Raw genomic sequence first — 21,384 nt, 5'->3', positions numbered from 1 at the left:
ACTATAAGCTTTATCAAAGAGGAAAGTCTTAAGTCTAGTCTTAAATGTGGAGACAGTGTCTGCCTCCCGGACCGTAACAGGAAGATGATTCCACAGGAGAGGAGCCTGATAGCTGAAGGCTCTAGCTCCTGATCTACTTTTGGAGACTTTAGGGACCACGAGTAACCCTGCGTTCTCAGAGCGCAGTGTTCTGGTGGGATAATATGGCACTATGAGCTCTCTAAGGGATAAAGACCTCATTTCCCATGAGCACCATCGCCTCATGTCGTTTTAAGCTTTTGATCTAGCTAGCGCATGCATTTGTTTTACCGCCTCATGGTTGAATGTCTCCGCGCACCAGTCAAGATGCACTCACAATCTACATCCAGGAGTGTGAAAACATGGATGCTTAACGCGCGTCTTCTCTCGGCAGCACAGAAGGTCTAAACAATCAACACAGTTTCAAGCTGGACACTTAAGGGTTATGATGTTGAGTAATGACCTTTGACCTTTTGGATATAAACTGTCATCATTATATCCTACTAGAGATATGTGTGGCATTCTGTCATAATAACATATGTATCCTTGAGTCATGGCTCAAAACATGTTTTGTGAGGTCACAGTGACCTTGACCTTTGACCTTCAACTACCAAATTATAATTACTTCATTCTTGAGTCCTTGTGGACATTTGCGCCAAATTTAAGGAAATCCCCTCATGGCTTTCTTGAGATATTGCGTTCACAAGAATGAGACGGATGCAAGGTCACAATGACCTTTGACCTTTGACCCCCTAAATATCAGTAACCCATCATTAAGCTTAACAACAAGTGAGTTAGTTTGGCATAAAATCACACCGTGTCCCTCCAAATCTCTGTCAGACTAATGTTGTGATGGTTATTTACTTTATAGACCATGAAAGCCTTCATAGTGTGGCATTGTTGTCTTTGTTGTTGCCTGTTATAAACAAAAAATAAATGTAGAAATTCTTGGAAGAGATGCACTTTTTTGAGACTTGCTGAATCAGTGACACCTTTTAAATCACTTCCTAAAACTTATCTGTTAAAAAAAGGCTTTTATTAATTTCACACATTCAGCGCACTGCTGTCTTTATTTTATATATGTCTCATTTGTTTTTTTAATTGTTTTTATCTTGTGTTGTCATCGGTTATTGTATTCTTTTCTTTTGTTTGATTTGCTTTTTTGATTTGATTGCTCTACAGTCTACAGGGCAATTAGTTACCAACTTATCTGCTTCAGTGATATTTTATCTTTATTTTACTTTTATTGTTGTTAGTCATTCATTTCATTCATTTTCTGTAACTGCTTATCCTGTTAGGGGCTGGAGCCTATCCCAGCTAACGTTTGGCGAGAGGCGGGGTACACCCTGGACCTGGACCTAGACGCCAGGTCTAACACGTGACAGACAACCATTCAGAGTCACCAATTAACTTAACGTGCATGACGTTAGATTGTGGGAGGAAGCTGGGAGTACCTGGAGAAGACCCACGCTGACCCAGCGAGAACATGCAAAGTCCCCACTGAACCCCCACCCTGGGTTTGAACCAGGAACCCTCTTGCTGTGAGGCTACAGTGCTAACCACTGCACCACTGCGCTCTAGTGTCCTTAGTATTTTCTTAAAGTTGCCTCATTTTATTTGCCTGAATCCTGCATTGTTTTAAATCCGTGATCAACCATGTAAAGCACTTCCTAACTTTGGTTTGAGAAGCGCTTTATGATTAAAGTTCATTATTATTTTATTATTAGTATTATTAGTATTAATAGTATATTCCACTTGAGCACCTGCCCTGCAAAATGTCGTGCATGGCACTGCTGATAGCGGCCCTATAGTGCAAAGTGTGTAAAAAGGGATATTGAGACACGGACAAAAGGCATTTCAGTTATGGGAAATGGGATCTTAATAACGTTTTGCATCTTAAAAATAAAATAGGGCCGCCATTAAGATTCAGTTTTGGCCCTTCAAAGGAAAAAAATGGCCCTCCTGCCATTGCCTGTATTGTTTCTACTCGCCTGCAGTTCGTCAGTCCGTCCATCAGGGGGCGCTGTGCGATACAGGCAGTGATCGCGGAGGAGTTCAGAAGTAGAGCAGCTCCAGTGTGATTGGAGGAAGTGATACATCAACAGAGAAAGATGGCCGAAGTGATAGAGCTGCAGAAACTGAAGGTTGGTACTCATCATTAATATGTATTTATTACAACCATTAGGTGCTTTAATTAATAAACATAATGTTGTGTAAGTTATTATCTGTAGTACCTGAGAGCGAGGACACGGATAACTGACAGCTTTGACTCTTAAAATGTGTCCGCCGGGTGTGAAGCTAACAACCGGCGTGTGTTCACGTTGTTCATTCGGCTGCGAAGCTAACAGAGCAAACCGCTCCGAGCTAACGTTGAAAACTCAACGGTAACGGTGACAGACAGCCGAGAATGACTTTAAATCAACATGTAAAAGTGTAATGTGTAAATTAGAAATGTAAATGTAGCCGCTGTAGTTAGATATAAAGCGTCCCGCCATCTCTGTCGCGGGTCCAATTAAATTAGCGACGTCGGTAACCGAGTGTGTTTGACCTCCATCGGTGATGTAACCCATGTTAGCTAAACATTAGCCCGCAGATACACCGACTATTAAATCAGAATCAGCTTTACATGTGTTCACATACAAGGGATTTGTGTTGCTCTCAATATATTTACACAGAAACACACATAATTAAAACAAGGAAACAAAGAGCAGCTGTATAATATAATAATGTATTAAAAGTATCTATCCGTCTGTCCAACAACAGCACAATAACTTTGTTAAGAGTAATACAGTAACGTTAATGCAGTGTTGCAGAGTGCAGAGGGTGCTGAAATTAATATGGGATGATTTATGTAACAGGTAAGGTAGGTGGCATTATATACAAAGCATATAGTGATCCTTATATTTACACCAGTCGACCACAACATTAAAACCCCAGGCTGGTGAAGTCAATAACATTGTTAATTTCATGGCAATGTTCAGCTGGGAAACCTGCTCTGCATGTGGATGACACTTGGCGTACTCCACCCACCCACCCAGCAGGACAATGCACCATGCAGCACCAGAATAACTGCTCAGGAATGTGACAAAGAGCTCAAGGCATCAAGCTGGCCTCAAAATTCCCCAGATGCCAGTCTGATTGAGCTTTCTTAGGATGTGCTCGTACCCCAGAGGTACCCCCGATTCACAGAAGGGCCTCCTTGGATCACACCTGGCTCTGACCTGTTGAAGCATGGACACATGACCCCTCGGGGGTGTCCTGTGGTGGCTGGCGCAAGGGCGTTGGCAGCAGGTCCTTTGAGTTATGTGGGTTGTGAGATGGGGTACCAGCACATCCTATGGATGGCTGATCAGATCAGCAGCTGGGGAATTTGGAGGCCAGGTTGACACCTTGAGCTCTTTGTCATATTCTTTAGGACATTCCTGAGCAGTATTTATGGTGTGGCGTGTCACATCGTCCTGCTGGGGGGTCACTGCCATTGGGAAGTGCTGTTGACATGACAAGGAGTTAGGGTGGCAGCGTTACACCGCTTTGAAGGTATAATGTGGTATAAGAGTTGACAGTTATCATACCGTGTACATTTGCATATCTGCGATATTGGAGAAAAAAATGCAACTGGATGGAGAATCTCTCCCTTATTTTAGTTTGTTTTTAAAGGAGAGACTTTTTAAATATACGTCCATTAACAAAATGGTTTCAAGTTTCAGTTATAGTAATAAAAGGTTTGTTCAACCGAACATAATCCTTCTGTTTTCATTCCTTTATGGGTCATTCTGACTGATGATTTTTAAATTTTCTAACACCATGATACCATGAAACCATGATATTTTCTGAGATGGTTATTGTACCATGAAACTCTCACACCGTTGCAGCCTTAAGTGGGCTACTTGGTCTTCAGTGGTAATGGGTGGAGCGCATCAGGTGTCATCCACATGAATGCCAGAACATAAGGTTTGCCAGCTGAACATTGAATTATAATGAAATGATTACTGTTATTCACTTCACACTTTAATGTTTTGGCTGATCGGTGTGTATTGATGGTGATGATATTAACATGTTGTACAGTGAGTATTCAATACTGATACTGACTGTTAATTGGATTGATGGCCCGTGAAAAGAAACTGTTCTTGTGTCTGGTTGTTTTGGCGTTTAGCGTTCTTTAGTGAATCTGTTTCATCTCCTGAACAGCACCTGAGACTTTGTAGTGAGACTTTAGTGGCATTTCCGTGCAGGTAGTTTCTGCATGAAGGTAAAGAGGATTTAAATTCTGGTGCTCCAAGCATTAAAAATGCATTTTTAAAAAGTCAATCGCAGCATTGCTTTCCAGACACTTTGTGCCAGTTTCTCCACAGATCTCACTGTGAGCAGTTTTAATTTCTGGGAAAAGAAATAAACAACATGGTTATTAAATGGCGCTTGTTACATTTATTCTCTTTTACAAGCTCCTTACATATATATTTGTTTTCACTGGACATAATTTCCTACAGTCCTGTTTATAATGTAGTTCATTAATTCATCAATTAATGTCCACCACAAAGTAATTTGTTTCATATTTTATTTATTATATTTAATCCCTTCACACTATTATATGTCTTACATTCTCATTTTTTACTTGCCTGTTTTCCTTTTTATACATATTTAAATGAGCATTGTATAAGGGAGCCTGCGATCTGAGCTTTTCATGGCCAGTGACTGCTTCTTGGTAACTGTTGTGCATATGACTGTAAGGAATTTGAACACTTGTTGTATTAGGAGTACTACTTCTGTCTCTGTTGTTGTTTCAGCTTGCTGAACTGAGGCAGGAGTGCGAGGCCCGAGGTCTGGAAACCAAGGGAAACAAAGGAGAACTCATTGCCCGACTGCAAGCCTACCTGGAGGAGCACGGTGAGGCAGCACCTTCATATTTAGACAAATCCAAAACAAATAATTGTTGTCATGGTCACACATGAACTTAATCACGTTGAAATTAATTGTTTCTACGTATATTTCTCGTATGGGATGCTGTTAATGTATGATGAGACTGTGTCTTTTAATTTATTTCTTATCACGATAAAATGACTGATCTCTCTACGTGGCCCTCTTTCTTTCTGCTCTCTGCTGTCTGCTGTTTGCCTTTCTCCCATAATCCAAACAACAGAGGAAGATGTGGATGTCGATGATGTGCTGGCGGAGGACACAGAGGTAATGTGACTGTAGATGCTTTCACTTCCCCTCTCAGACCTCATTAGATCATTTTGTGAAGCTCTGATAAATGTTAACATTTTACTTTTAGGACTTCACAAAAGTTGAGACTGCCAACAATGTAAAAGACGAGAAGGATTCAGAGCCTGTTGAGTGCGAGCCGTAAGTTTATTCTCATTCAGTCTACAACAAACAACTAAAAAAATAATGCTATGTGGCTAAAATGCATGTGTACATCTTGTCTAAAAGGCTTCACGTGTGGGGGATTATAGGTCATCAGGTTTAGTGCAGAAGTGTTTGATAAACACTGGTTCATAATGTGTTTATAGTTGTCGCTACTCATCAGTCTTTGGTCATCCCACATCTTTACATGTTTTTTCTTTCAGACCTGCAGAGAAGAAGGTGGTGAAAATAACTCCTCCAGCATCTTCCAGTGAAGTACGTGTGACATGTTTGCGTGCACTTAAAACTTAACTGAAAATCTTTAAGCTGCATATTTTAATACAGCATTTAATGCCCTGTGTGAGACATGTGATATCGGAGCCTTTAAAAACATCAGCTTAGATACACAGTAACTTTTAGCCGTCTTCACAAATGTGTGAGGGTGTGAAACTACAGAAATAATACACACATAAGCATCAGAACCAACACCTCTGCCATCGGCTTGTGTTCTTTTGTTGAGCAGAGACTACAGAAGAGAGCCGAACGTTTCAACCTGCCTGCGTCAGCTGAAAGCAAAAAGGCTATACGTGCAGCAAGGTAAGACTTGACCAGGGTCCTCTTCTGGGTATATTTTTGAGAAAACTTCCAGTTTATTACAGTTTTATTTTTGTAGTTTCGGTCATCATTCCTATGAGCATAATATTATGCTCACCGGTGTACGAGCTTAAACCGGTTTGATTTAATGCAAACCAGCTAAACCAGCATTAGTCATTATGGCACATTATGGCAAATTAAAAAAGCAGCCTACATCAGTCACAGCACTAAAGCCGAGCACGGCAACATGAAGGAGATCCAATTTCAGTAGATGTGGAGGCGGGGAGAGCAGCACATGCCATGGTTGTTTTTTTTGTTGATGAGACAAGACATGACAAAGTCAGTCCCTCAAGAAATCTAAAACTGCTCCAATGTGGCATCATTTTGGATTTGAAGCCGATGAAAGAGGTGTCCTAACTGGCACGAGCGACGCGATGCGCGGTTTTGACCTGAACAACCTGTTACTTTTGATTCCTATTCTTCGTTTTAAAAGCACCAATAGGCCAGGAACGGCTGATTCATTAAATTGAAATGAAGAGTCTATACGATGCCTCCTTATGTCACTACAGAAAACAAAATTAAACTCAGTTTTATCCATATAGCTCAATATCACAGATCACAATTTGCCTCAGAGGGCATATAGGTGGCAGATCGGCTCTTAATATCAAACTGGTTTAAAGATGTTCACACTGGCCCAACCCAACTGTGCAATGCGATAATAATAGAAAGGTGTGCTCACTTCTCAGTTTTACCTCTTAAGTGGTTTGGATAATATGATCTGAGAGGAAGGAAGCCTAATATGCATGCTGATAATACAGAAAGATGTGGAAAGTTCTCATAAAACAGAGAAATAACCAAAGTACATCCAGTCTGATAAATATTATAAAGCAGATATCTCAAGTACAAACTGGGCACAGGAGAGAAACTGAACTTGAAACCACAGGGATTCAGTTAAGCCTAGTTAACATTACACGATTTTCACCCTGATTGTGCGTTGCGGAGACTGTCGTAATCTGTTCATACCTGGCAACGTGTTTCTGTCAGCGGGAGTCTCGCCAACTGCGTTACGGCCTGTGTGCACACCACAAGATTTCTCCACCGAGCCCTCACCGACAGAGCCCCAGATAATGCGGTGACGTCACCAAACACATTGTAAAGGCATGGATATTCTTTCTTATCCGTGGTCCAAACACAGAGCACTCCCCATGATCCTGTGGACGCCGCCATTGTTGTTGCTTGCCGGCCGGCTTGTAAGTGTTGCCAGATCTTGGGAGAGAAACAAGCAACCAGGGCAATGGAAACAAGCCCAAAAGAAGCGACTGCAGTCTGACATATTATCATGCATTTAAATAACCTATTAGACGGGTATATATTTATCATGCATTTAAATAACCTATTAGACGGGTATATATACGAAGGTGACGTTTAGAGAGCAAGCCCAAATAAGCAACTTCACTTTAGAAACAAGCCCAAAGTCGCGGCTAATAAGCGGACCTGGCAACCATTGTACTCCTCACATTTCTTCCGTTCCCCTGCGTGCTGACGTGGGACGTATCCCTCCTCTCATTGGCTGATGCTCTTCGTCAGTCGTGTCAGCCTTTTTCAGTTTTCTAGCATGCCAGATATCCAGTCCCAGTCACAGACGAGGGGGCAACTTGCTCATAGGCTTATTCACACATGAGAACTCGTCGTGGCAGACTACCTGCCGACTCACCTCCGACCCAAGATCTCTCATGGCTCTCAAGATCCTCTGTGATGTCAAAATCGCGGTGAAAATTGTGTAATGTGAACTAGGCTTTAGACGCTGCTGAAGTACTGAGAGCTGAACACACACAAACTTTTTAAAACACTGTCTCTCTGGTCTACTGCACCGACATCAGTTAAGTATCAAACACGCTTGTTTCAGGTGGATGAGGGGGGGTGGCTGCGGTCGGTGAGAGGTCACAGCTACCTGCTTCGAGGTGGTTGGGCACGCCGTTGGCCTGACTCCAGACCTTCAAAGTCTAGTCTTAAAATTGAATTTGTGAGGTCTTAATTGCCGCGTGAAGGTCGACTTTTCTGATGTTACAAATCTGTACACCTACTACTGACCCAAACACCTCTTTCTAATATACAGTGAGCGAGCAAACTCCGGCAGATGGAGTGTTAAAATTGTCCAAAGCGACTACAACATTCTGGGAGCTTATCAAGCCAAAGTTACAGCTTGCTGTTGATTTGAAAATAAGTTGGAGATGCATGAAGCCTCACAAAAATAGAGCCAGGGTGAGTGTTTTGTCAAACAAGCAACATGTTGCTTAGCCTGTTTGCTGATGGTCGCAGCAGGTCAGGACAGCTTCACTGGGAGCAGCTGAAACACTCTGATGTTCGTACGTATTCACTCCAGTTAGGACGAGGTGTTATATTGTTGTTTTATTTTATACTTGCACTTGCCTGTTGGCAAAAATGTAGATTAACATAACTCCCTCTAATAACCACATTCCTACATAAAACCTATGTCTGCACAGGACCACGTCTATACTGACCTGCAGTGCTTGAGTAAGAAAAAAACTGATTTGTCCAACTTAGTTCCAAAGTATCTTAAAAAGCTCTTAAAAAAACATTAAATCTAAGTGTCTGATACCTGTAGACTGTAAAATAAACTGGATTTATACTTTAGGTGAATGCACACAGCCATGTTAAAATAATTCTGTTTCTTTTCTTCAGGTTTGGTGAATCCACCGGGAACACCAGTCCCACTCCAGGTCTGTTGTCACTCTACTCCTTCACTAAACTGACTTTCTGTTTCTCAGTGAAGCAAAATGATCAGTGAACATACATGTTTCATTTTAAACACAGAGCTTAAGATAACGAGTCATAAAATTCTGTTGTTAGTTTCTTATGTTGTTCTTTCTTTACATTGCTTTTTAACAAGAAAAATGAACACCAGAATATCCACATCCAAACACTAGACCACTAAATTCATACATCATATTGCTTCAGCAACAAGTGCAGCTTTAACATGTTTTTCATTATGTTTAAGGTTTGTTGTTTTCTACCTGCCGCTTGTCACTCTGACTTTTTTCCTCTGTCTCCCAAACAGGTGTCGTTGCAAACAGTAAAGCTCCTGTAAGTGTTGCATCATTTACAGACACATTTATTTAATGCCTCCAGTAAATGAGATCATGTTCATTTGACTGTTTTTGTGTCTCATGAAGGTGAACGTCGAACAGCTGAAGAAGAGAGCAGAAAGATTCGGCATGAACGTTTCGTCCCTTTCACAAAAGGTGATTGAGTTTTAATTCACGGTGTAACTGCACAATGACGATGACATTTGTTTGTGGGGCTGCTCCTGACTAAGAATTTTCCTAGTCGACCAATAGTCTTGTTTTAGGGCCATTAGTCGACTAGTCACCTGCATGTTTATGATATTAATGTAATGATTTAATTATATATTTTGGTGGTTTGAGTTGAGGGTGTGAGAAAGAATAGTGTCAGTAACATTGTTAACACTGTGCTACATTACAGAGAAATACAAAACCGTACTAATGAACCTTCATTAATATAGGCCTATATTTTATCTACAAGTGCACGTCACACACTGAGCGAGCCGCCTGTTAATGACGCTGTGGGCTAATGGGCATGTAGCTACTTCCATGTTTCAGATGATACGTCATGTTTGTAGTTGACCAATGAAGATGAGTTTACATATCACCTTGGGTTCGTCCTTCACCTTCTCAAAATGATCCCACACTTTGGATTTCCTGCCAGACATGTTATTAACTAGCCTGTGGAATAACTGCAGGTACCAGCCCTGGAAATGAACCTGATGTGGACACTTCCTGTGTCTGTCCTTTAAAATTAAATTCCCACATGGTCCAGTCATATATGTTTTAATTTATTTTGACAAGGCGCAGCTTTGGGTTTTTTTGTGTGTGTGTTTTTTTCTGTGACTACATGACCAAAGAAATCTTGATGACTAATGACCTTTCTGGTCAACTAACGTTTGTTTGACTGTTAGGGGTCGGCCCTAATTTTTTGGAGTCTAAAATTTGGCATCAAAATAATGCTGAAAATGTTTTTTTTTCCCAGATTGAAGAAGATGAAAAGCTGAAAAAGAGGAAGGAGAGGTTTGGGATCTCAACAGGTGCAGCTTCAGTTGGTTCAGCTGACGTTGAGGTAGGTTGGATTTTTTTTCCATTCTTTGCATTTTCTTTGACTTTTTAGAAAACGTTAGAAATGTTTTGCAGTGTTTCCCCACAGCGCAGTGAGTTTAACATAAAAAGATCAAAGAAGGAGCGATTGTGGATTAACGTCTGTGTTTCCTTTCTCTTTTTTCGACAGGCAAAGAAAATGAAGCGTGCAGAAAGATTTGGAAAAATGTGATTAACGTTTTAGAGCCTGGGTTTTTTTGTAAAGCATTTTCATTACTGCACAACAGAGATCCCTGAAGACGACTAATGTCACTAATAGGATTCCTGTGAATCAAAAGTGTGATTAAATACAAAGATAAATGGGTGAGTTGGATCATTTAAATGGTTTAGGAAATGAACAACAAGGATAAAGCTCAGTTATTCTCCGAGCCTCAGGTCAGTGGGTAATTTGAATTAGGAAAAACATTTGATTTAAACCTTGTCATTATTTACCGAAGCACCTTTTTCTCAGCGAAGCTCATTAGTTCTTTTATTTGCCTTATTTTTATATCAGAATTAGAGGGATGTTTATAAAATACACAGACAGTATTAGCTCCTGAGTAACATCCCAAATTCACTGTTAATGCTTCAGTGCTTTCTTAAAGCTGCAGTGAAGTCCATTTATAGTCTTTATTTAGCAGCGAGTGAAACAGCTCCTGCAGTAAAAGCCCTCAGGTTGTTTAGGGGGAATCATTTGTTCTCAGTCAGATGATTAAACGGTTAGAAATGTCTTTTTCATTATCAAACATGCAACAAGGAAAACTGGAACTTTTGGCCGTGGAAACAGAAAATGTGTAATAAATTTTTGAGATTGTTCAAAGACCTGGAAATTAAAAAAAAAAAAAAAGTAAAGTCAAATAGCAAAAACATCAAGTTAATTATAGGTGAAAGATTATTTCTGTTTATTAGAGGTGCTGCAATTAAACAAACCATTTTCTGACAGTCCATTTAAATGATTGAACTCACTTGTTTGGTTGTTTTTTAATTACTCTGTGTGTATTTAATTATACTTTTGATTTGTCAAATAGCCTATTATTTTCGTGTTTTCTCTTTGGGATTCCATGGGTACACTGCTTCAGTTATCTGTCCATTTTATAACATTTTGTGATTTAAAATAAATTGTTTTCAACTTTTTGATATCTGCTTCGTTTGACTCGTTTTTTATCTTTTCATAGAAAAAAATCCAAGTAGGTACAAGAGAGACTTGATGATGAGAGTGTTGGTTAATGCACTAGTTGACATGAAATAAACCGGGGCCAAAGCTCTTCGCCTAGCAATGGAATAGCAATGAAATGGTCTGAAGTCTATAAAATCAACATCATATGAATAATAATATCATAGTAGTCCAGACCCAGTCCACAGGGGGAGCCACAGCGATCGGTCGCATTTTAGCCATTTTGAAGCATTTTTCTGTTGTTATAGCGCCACCCAGTTGCCAATTAGAGTTAAATTTCTCCAGTCACCTCGAGGCGTCCTGTTCTACATATCTACCAAGTTTAGTAAAAATCCATATGGCGGTTAGGCCTAGATAAGAAATGAGCTCTCTAGCGCCCCCATTTTGTTTGATGGGGTCAATAATGGAGGGGTCCCCTCAGATTATGTGTGGTCATATGCCTACAAAGTTGCGTGGTGATGGGTGAAACCCTTGAGATGTTATACACCTTTATGTGATGAGCCACGCCCTCCGCAATATTCATTGCCTTATAGAAGCTCAGTTTTAGTAAGTTTTCCAACTTTTGCCAAGAGGGAACTTTAGATATTGGTCCCTAGATTATGTTCACCCAGTTTCATGCAGATCGCTCAAACTTCCTAGGAAGAGATCCATTTGAAGTGTTTTTCAAAAAATTCAAAATGGCGGAAAATCTATATAAGCGGAAGTTATGGGTTCTTGAGGCAAATGTGTTCCTCATGAGGAGAGGCATCTCTGTGCAAAGTTTCATGTCTCTACGACATACGGGGCATGAGATATGCCCATTCAAAGTTTGACATTTCAGTCGGTTGCTATAGCGCCCCCCTTTGGCCAATTGATGTAATATTGCTTCATTGGCATCCTCCCATGACCCTCTACCACTGTGCCAAATTTCACATGGATTGACCAAGTCAGTGAGGAGAAAAACATGGAACAGACACACCCACAGAGTTTTCATCATTATATAGTAAGATAAGATGAGACAGATGTCAGTGATGGAGTGTAACCAAGTACATTTACACAAGTAATGTGCTGAAGAACAGTTTTGATGTACTTTAATATTTCAAAATATGTTTGATATGATGCAGTATTACACCACAGATGCTAAATGGACCTGCACTTGTTTGTCTAATTTGTAGTCTTCCAACCACTCACAGCACTTAAACACTACATGCCACTTTCACCCATTCACACACTGGTGGCTAAGACTACCGTACGAGGTGCTTCCTGCTACTCAGTTTAAACACTCACAAGCACTCAGTGAGTTGGGATTCAGTATTTTTTGCCTATATTTGACAGGACAGTAAAGCATGACAGGAGAGGATGGGAGAGAGAGAGCAAGGAAGACATACAGCAAAGAACGAAGGCCTGATTCCAACACACACTGCCGCAACAAAGGCTAGCTGCACCTTTCCCATGAGAACTACCAGTGCGCCCCACTTTTAAGTCAATACAAAACACTTTAACTATCTGCCTTTCAACGTGCTACCTCAACTACTAATGTACAGTTTTAGCCCACTAACTATCCCACTATTGGCAATGGTGACTTTTTACTGTACTTTCAAGCAATCGTACTATCAAATTCACAAAACCTGAATACATTGCTCTTCTTAATGGGTTCAGTTGACTATTTAATGTGCAATTTCCTATGACCTGTATCCCAAACACACACCATGTGAAACTGTACGTGGACAACTGTGCACTCAGTGGGTATGGACTAGGTCATAAAAATTCATGAAACTTGTCAGGGGGTATATTTGGTTGTTTTGGCGACACCTGCTGGCCGCTACAGGAAGTACACCGACCCGGCGTGACGTATGTTCCTGTGACGCGCAGAAATTTTAAACTATCGTCCTTCTCAGTGATGGCGGCTTCGTTTCGTTCTCTCCCTGCAAGCTGTAATAACAAATGGTACTACACTCGGCAACAGATCGACAACAGCCCATCTCGGCGAGCGGGACTTGATCCGGACAAGGAGCTGTCCTACAGACAACAGGCGGCGAACCTGCTCCAGGACATGGGACAGCGGCTCAATGTGTATCTTTTGTCGGGGGACGACTTGCGTCTCATCTAGCCAGCGTTAGCATGTTAGGTAGCGAAGTTTAGCTTCTCGTGAAGCCGGTTCGGCCGGGAGCGTGGCCGGTGTTTGTTGTTGTGTTTACTTCGAGGGGATTTTGTTTGTTTGTGTGTTTTCCGTCTGTCACACGCGGTGGTTTGTGATTTTACTGCGTTAACGTTAGCTTGCTAACGGCGTAGTAGGCTCAACCGGGGCCACGAAGGCCTGTGTGGTCGGCGGGCCTTCAGGACGTTAGCATTAGCTTTGCCCCACACTGTGAGGAAAACACGAAGCTTTAGTGGAATAACTGTCTTTAAAGACGTTGTGTTTTTAGTGTGTGTGACTACGAGGTAAACTGTTATATCTTTAGAGTTCACCCTTTTATGTTTTACTCAAAAAAATAACTGCTTCCGGTAACATCTGACTGATGTGTGAAGCTAGCCGGGGTCTCAACTCTGTTGTCCTGCTGTCACTGATGTGATACTGAGCTGATAAGTCTAAGGTTAAATATAAGCTTTATAGTTATGTTATTTTACACGTAGACCAATATCCTCAGTCATATTTACGATATATAATCAATATATGTTTTGGGATCTATCAGTACTGTTTGGTACTTTGTCCTTAACTGTCCTGTATCAGGTCCCAACTTACTATTAATACAGCCATTGTGTACATGCATCGATTCTACATGGTCCAGTCTTTCACCAGATTTCATAGAAATGTAAGTATTGTTCATCCACTGAAGTCCCAGTTACAGCTGTTAGTGCTTATGTTCAGTCAACTCATGAACTTATTTTGGTTCACCCTCGCCAGGTTATTTCTCCTGCCGCCCTTTTCCTCGCTGCAAAGGTTGAGGAGCAGCCCCGAAAGCTGGAGCATGTTATCAAGGTGGCCCATGCATGCCTCAATCCTCAGGAGCCTTCACCAGATGTACGCAGCGATGTAAGTGTTGGGCTGCAGAAACCACCTGTGATTGTGCTCTGTCTCCTCCTGAGTGTACGTGATCGGATGGTGATGTTACCCCCTCGATACTTAGGCTCGAAGGGGATGAATTATTTCAGAGATTGATATTGTTTGATTGATTTTGCTGACTGTTGTGTGGATGTTCAGAAACAACAGTTTGGCTGTAATCCTTCTTCTATGTTCCTCGGATTTGTGATGGTCATCATCACAGTTTTTGTCTTCATAGAGTGGATGTTTTTCCAATAGCAGCATTGATGCTGGTGCTCTTATATGTAATGTCAATATGTTTACTTTGAGTTTTCCTTTTTTATTCTTACTCTTCCACTGCATTTAACCTCGGCACAGTTACTTGACAGAGCATTTTGTTTTGAGCTACTCCAGGTGTTGTTCCCTCTTAATACGAGAGGGCAAAAGACAAAAATGCTCCCCAGTGTTTTTGTAGTGTTTCAGTCACCCAGGTAATATGATGTTTAACTGTTGTAAAACAAAAGCATTTTTACTCAACTGTGTAGCTTTTAATTGTCTCACTGCTTGTCTGTGAGGCTTCGTCGGCTCTTCAGAAAAGGTGGGTTTGATATGTTTGGAAGGCCTCCCAGTGAGTAACGTGCCTGTCCTCTCAACCTCAGGCCTACCTGCAACAAGCCCAAGACCTGGTCATTCTTGAGAGCATAATACTCCAGACCTTGGGTAAGTTGGGAAGGAAGAACTGGGTCCCTTGATTTCCCTCCAGAAACACATGTGATAATAAAAGTAGAGCTAACTGGTTTTACTTTTGTCCACAGAAAGCCCACATGCATATAGCAGCACAGGAAAGAGACATTCACGCTTCATATTAGCAGCATTTACCCACTGTTGCATTACAGTGTTTCTGCTTTTGTTTCTATTATGTCCATAACCTTTTACATTTCCCTCTTCTTTTCTTAGCTACATATTCTAAGCTATTTGTATGAGGACTTTTGTGGCGAATCACTGCATCATGAACAATGGCTTTTAGTATGTTCGCTACAGCCGGCTTAATCCTTTCCCATGTTTTCAAACTTCTAGGCAGTTGAAGAAGATAACCCTGGCTTTAATTGAAAACACCAAATTGTGTTTTCACTTTTTAAACAAGATTCAGTGTCTTGCAACACTGCAGGACCGCAGCATGTTTTCACGTTCATCTGTTGTTTTCACATCGTCCAGGATGTTATTGGAAGACCCAGTGCAAAATGACATTCATCATTACTCTCTGCAACACTTAGTTTGATATAACTATATTCATTTTCTGTTTTTTCAGGGACTTGAATGAATGAAAACTAAGTGGTGCAAATGTTAATATCACTTCTGTATTTCATTTATTTAGACGTCTGTTTTTGTCCCTTTTTTCATTTACAGCTTTTGAAATCACCATTGACCATCCACATACTCATGTTGTCAAGTGCACTCAGCTTGTCAGAGGTGAGCATCGACTCTGCAGTCTTGTGAAATTCTGTTTGTATATTTCAGTTTGACTGGAAGTTTACATGTTAAACTGTTAACACGGGAGGTTTTAAGTGTATTTCTTTGTTCTATTGTTGTTCCAGCGAGTAAGGATCTGGCTCAAACATCTTACTTCATGGCCACCAACAGGTATATTCACAGTTCACTGTAAAATATAAGCATAAGCATTTTCACATCTTTTGCATTTATTGCTTATAATCCTCTAACTCAACATGTCTGCTCTCTCTCTCTCTCTCCTGTTTCTGTTTTTTTTTATTGCCTTCTGGGATGTATCCTGCCACGTAGTCTGCACTTGACCACGTTCTGCCTGCAGTATAGTCCCCCGGTTGTGGCTTGCGTGTGCATCCATCTTGCCTGCAAGTGGTCCAACTGGGAGATCCCTGTGTCTACAGACGGCAAACACTGGTGGGAGTATGTTGATCCCACAGTTACCCTCGAGCTGCTGGATGGTATGTGCTGTAAATGACCTTGGCTCTATTTTTGGTTTTCCATTTGCAAAAGTTGAGGATAGTACCAGGTATTTTTTGGGTACCACCTCCATCGAGGTTCCAAGTGAGCTAAGATGATACTAAAAGGTGGAGTAGAAACACTGCAGACCACTGATTGGTTCAGTTACCATCAACAGCGGCAGCAATTTTTTTCATATACTCAATCCACATTTTAAAAAAGACATCAGCCTGGAAAACTGTGCTGTACACTACGCTGTACAACTGACAACAGACGCAGACTTTCCTCTGTTTGGTTGCAGATGAAAGGATTCAGTATGTATCACAGTAATGTCACAGCAGTTTCACGCAGTGTTGCTAGTGGTGGGGAGTATATTGATTATTCTCAGTGTATCGCGGCTTGTTCCACATGGGATGTACAAAATTACTACATTGCAAATGTAGCATAAATTGTCACATAATTTTTGTTAAGCCACGGACGTGAGACTCGCTTTGGCGTTTTGGTTCTCTCGCTCTCTCCTATGGATCTCACCCTCTCACAGACACAAAAATGATCCATCACACACACTCCCCAGCCTGTCCAGACCAATCTAATGGGCGATAGTGTGTGAGCACACAAGGCATGTGTTATTGTAATAGTAGTTTATTTAACTTCATTTTAACAGTAGTTAAATTTATCTTGATTATGATAGACATTATTATGTACAAGTAGCTGTTCCATTTAACTTTAGTGCAACAGTACTTTATCTTAAGTTTATCTTAAGAGTACTTTATTTAACTTTACTATATAACAGTAGCTACTCTTTAACTACATTCTAACTGTAGTTAACTTAGTTGTTAAGTATTTTAGCAGTCTACAGTAGTCCAGAGGAGGTTTCAAAATATTGAGATATAGATTGTGTATCGCGTGTATTATTTATGGGCCATATTGCCACCCCCAGGCGTCGCTATGGCTATTAGATGAGAATCTTTCCCACACTGAGGGTATACTATCTGCAGTGGAAAAACAAAAATAAAAAGGACCTGGTACCTAAACTGAGTCGAGTCGTACTATGCAGTGGAAATGGCATTGCTTAATATGAAGCTTTTTAACTTTCTCCAGCTGATATTTATCCTCACTTTCTCAAAACTTTTTTCAGAGCTCACACACGAGTTCCTGCAGATTCTGGAGAAAACACCCAGCCGGTTGAAACGGATTCGCAATTGGAAGGTACAGATTTTCATTCCGTTGCTCCTTGTTTAACCTACAGCGACGATACCCTGCACTGTGTGGACAGGTTTTGTTGACTGACTGTGATTGTCTGTCTTCTTGGCTGCCAGGCTGGAGGCCAGACACCGAAAGCCAAGCCAAAAGTCCAGGAGGAGGGCGACCAGAGGGACACCATGATGAGCATGATCTCTATGGCGTCATCAGAGAGCACCGTGGCAGGCTTAATGAGCCTCTCGGCTCCACCATCCTCCTCCTCTTCCTCATCCGTTGGTGACAAAGACAGAGTTGCATCTGGCAGTGCACCGACTTGGAGTGGAAAAGGACAAGCAGCATCTGAGCAGCCGCAACAACAGCAACAGCCCAACAATGAGGTTCACGCACCAGCTAAGGTGTCACTGAGTGAGTACCGGGCCAAGAATGCAGACGTCCTGGCTGCTCAGAAGAGGAAGCTGGAGAACATGGAGGCCAGCGTGAAAAGGGATTATGCCAACGCTGCCCAGGCTCTCATTGGGCAGCAGCAGAGGAAGGAGAAACAGCAGCATCATCACCAGCAGTCCAGCGCCTCCTCCTCTGACATGTCCAACCCATCGCCCATTATTCTGAAAATCCCCTTAGAGAAGGAGAGGCACGAGAGGACCTCTCTTAAAATGCGCTTCCCCCTAGCTGGGGGAGGAGGCAGCGGGCACAGTGGCAGCGCCCGTGGCCAGGAACAGGACATCAAAGTCAGAATACGAGTGCCTGAGAAGCAAAGGGGGAGTTCAGGGGAGGAGGGCAAGAGCAGGGACAAGCACAGGGAACGATCTAACCACCATCACCATCATCACCACCACCACCACCATTCCTCTTCTAGCAGTGCCTCACTCTCCTCTTCTCACAAACATTCATCTAGTTCTAGCGGGACTGTAGGAAGCAGCAAAAAAGTCCCTAGCGACTCCTCTAGAACAGGTTCTTCATCCTCGTCTACATCACGTAAGAGGACACACTCCCAAGATCCCACAGCAGGCACTCACCCTCCCTCTAAAGTCAGCAAATCTTCTAGGAATCCCTACCAGCTACCGTCCCTGTCTTCCTCCTCTGGGCAAACTCTTGGTCATGGCTCTGACATTCTCCCCAATCTGGGCCTCCCCCACCACCAAGGGAGCTATCCGCACTCCAAAGGTGACAAGACAGACACTAATGGGCACGGTGCAGCAGGTGGGGCCCAGTCAAATGAGTACCAGGACACTTTTGAAATGCTGAACTCACTTCTGAGCGCACAGGGGGTCCAGCCATCCCAGCCGTCCATGTTTGACTACAGATCCCAGTATGGGGACTACCGGTACAGTGGTGGCTCCAGAGGGAGCAACCCCAGACCCCCACCCCTCCCTTCAGAACCGCCTCCCCCACTGCCACCATTACCCAAATAAGTTCCTCATCAGGAGGTAAATTATGTACATTGTACTTGACATCATGAACATCCATCTTGTTACATAAAGTATTGTATAATGTTTGGTTTTTTAACTCACCTAGCATTTTTTACAGGCCTCAGTGTGACAGCAGTGAAATGTACCAGTGAGATAAATGAGTTTTCAACCTTTTTCTTTTTACTCGTGGGGCAATAATGAGAGGCTTTAAAAGCTGGCAAAATGTGTGAGGGGGAAAAAAAAAAAAACAAGAACACGAAAGTGTAAATAATATTTTTTGCGCTTGTTTTACTCAGATGAAATGTGATGATGGGACCTGGTATTTTTTGAATCACTGTTTTGGAGTTTGGAGGAAGTCATTATCTTGAAATCATGAGGAAACTAAAAGATTTCCATCACATACCTGTTAAGTCTTCTTACTGATTGTCTTTTATAATGTTTTTATAGTATGTTATTTATTAATTGAATGCTTTTAAAGAAAAAAAACAGTCCCCCCTTTTCTACCTTTTTTAAGGTTTCCCCTCTTTGTTCTTTTCAGAGAGATATTTCTTCATCAAAACTGTACAGGCTAGTTTGACAGTGCATGTCTCCAAAGCCATCGTTTCAATATTTTTTCTTTTTTTTTTCTTTAAAGTTTCCTTTTTTTAACAGCCATAACTAAAAAAAACTAGGTGATCGCCCACCCCTGGTGTTTATCTATTTTATCTCCTCCATTATTTGGTAAACTTGTACAAAGACTGTAAAATGTTTAAAACAAACATGAAATATTTTTTACATTTTGTTATGAAAAATTGCAACAAAAAAAAAAGATGTAAATTAAGGAAGGTTGTACTGTTTTTTTTTTTTTGGTTTTTAGATTTTGAGTGATGCAGTCATTGTTTTAAATGGTTGTAAAATATTCATATTCTGTTCTCTAATGATCACACTAATGGACAAAGTTCATACCAAGGATATTCATCTATAGTTTATCAAAGGGTTCAAACATATCTACACGGTATGGTCACAATGAAGGAATTAACAACATTAAAAAAAAAAATCCCTCCAGAGAAGAAATGTGAGTTTTTAATCCTGTCATGTAATTTGTCACTTGTTCATCAGTTTCCTCTGGAGGGGGAGTCTTTTTTATGGTGATCACAGCCAGAAAATGGGCAGAATATATAGACAAACATTTTAAGAGGTGCTTGCATCAGCACTATCCTGAAACTGTGCCGGTTTTTCTTTGTGGTGACCATATCGATCACAGTCTACAATAAAAGTATTCACAATACACTATATCAAAGACTAAACGAACACCATCTGTCTTGTTTTTTTTACGGTTGTCTTTCATTTATGCATTTCCCTATAGGGATGTTTTAAAATGTGTAAATCCCAGTGTACGTCTGTCAATTCATGCTGGTCTGATTTAATCATGTTAAAGCTGTCTTTTGACTTCACACCTTCGAACACAACAGTCTGATTGTTTATAATCCATCTGTAAGCCATGGGTCATCAAAAATGTTTGCACGTGTCTTTTATTTGTGTAAATCACAACACGGCAAGCAGGTTATCGACATACCTCCACGACAGGGTCACGAGCATGAAGTATAATCTCTAATTAATTTGAATTAATGATGAATTTGTGTTTTGAGCAAAGAGGAAGAGGTGCCCTCTGTTGAATCGGGTATCATCTGTACATTTAATTCATACTAAGCTTTATGTGGTTTTGATTGTATAGTATTACTGCTCTTTACCTGCTTTCTTTTATCAGTTTGTAATCAAAAACTCATTTGTTTAGGCAGTCCACAGTAATGCAGTACAACAAATCATCAGCCATACAATTGTAAAATATTTTTGTTCCCTTGATTATATGGAAGATAAGCTGAAGAGAGTACAGCTCTTTGCTCAGGCAGCAGAGGTTTTATTGGTTATTCAACTTTTATTGGTTGTAACAGGGAAACAGTAAATGCACTGAATATTTATCTCAGTAGGTTTGCCTACGATGCAATTGACAAAGTGTTACATGTATAATGGTTAGCCTATTAGAATAGATGTCCAATGTATCGCCATTTTGTTTTTGGGAAATTGTTTTATTTGATTTGGACAAATCTTCCAATTTAAGTATTAACTTTTTGCTGTAATAAAGTCAAAAAGAAGGACATGCATTTCAAAATAAAACCCATATGGAAGACACTCATGCAACCTAACAATGCAAAGTCACATAGCTACAATAAGTTTTCATGTTTTTTTCATGTCTTGGTGTTTTAGTGACACTCAGGTCTGGAAATTAAACGTTTTGGGATTTTCTTCTGTTTTCTGTTGAAACCTTACATGTGAACACTGTTCTTTTTGATATAATGTGGTTGCTTTATTCTCAATTAAAGTCAATAAATATTTTAAGAAAACTGCTGCATTACATGTTATTATAAAACTTCAGTGCTGCAGTATTGTGGGTGGAAAACAATTTTACCATTGATGCCACTTTGATTGGCAGCTAGATTGGCCAATGAAATGCCTTGAGCTCTGGCCAATCAGAGC

The 21,384-nt window shown here is 40.9% G+C and overlaps 2 protein-coding genes across 5 annotated transcripts; both read left to right on the top strand.

Moving 5' to 3' along the window:
- Window positions 1-2,033: 2,033 nt before the first annotated feature.
- sarnp (SAP domain containing ribonucleoprotein) lies at window positions 2,034-11,261 on the top strand. The gene is made up of 11 exons (XM_050065162.1): window positions 2,034-2,162; window positions 4,803-4,902; window positions 5,156-5,199; window positions 5,291-5,361; window positions 5,586-5,637; window positions 5,885-5,958; window positions 8,659-8,696; window positions 9,035-9,060; window positions 9,150-9,218; window positions 10,024-10,110; window positions 10,276-11,261. Exons 1-11 carry the CDS (start codon window positions 2,130-2,132, stop codon window positions 10,315-10,317), a joined length of 636 nt encoding a protein of 211 aa, XP_049921119.1. The 5' UTR covers window positions 2,034-2,129; the 3' UTR covers window positions 10,318-11,261.
- A 1,911-nt stretch (window positions 11,262-13,172) lies between these two features.
- Window positions 13,173-21,251, top strand: ccnt1 (cyclin T1). Of its 4 annotated transcripts, none has more exons than XM_050065301.1 (9): window positions 13,173-13,350; window positions 14,009-14,090; window positions 14,183-14,311; window positions 14,959-15,019; window positions 15,707-15,769; window positions 15,889-15,940; window positions 16,097-16,260; window positions 17,397-17,467; window positions 17,578-21,251. In XM_050065301.1, exons 1-9 carry the CDS (start codon window positions 13,178-13,180, stop codon window positions 18,871-18,873), a joined length of 2,091 nt encoding a protein of 696 aa, XP_049921258.1. In that variant the 5' UTR covers window positions 13,173-13,177; the 3' UTR covers window positions 18,874-21,251. The 4 variants fall into 4 exon arrangements, with proteins under 4 accessions (XP_049921258.1, XP_049921257.1, XP_049921260.1 ...); XM_050065300.1 differs by having other exon boundaries at window positions 15,886-15,940; XM_050065303.1 differs by lacking the exons at window positions 13,173-13,350; window positions 14,959-15,019 and having other exon boundaries at window positions 15,895-15,940.
- Window positions 21,252-21,384: the final 133 nt, after the last annotated feature.

Source organism: Epinephelus moara, chromosome 16 (genome assembly GCF_006386435.1).
Source record: "Epinephelus moara isolate mb chromosome 16, YSFRI_EMoa_1.0, whole genome shotgun sequence".
NCBI lineage: Eukaryota > Metazoa > Chordata > Actinopteri > Perciformes > Serranidae > Epinephelus > Epinephelus moara.
Note: the sequence above shows the minus strand (reverse complement) of the source record. Positions and strands in the feature narration are given on the sequence as shown.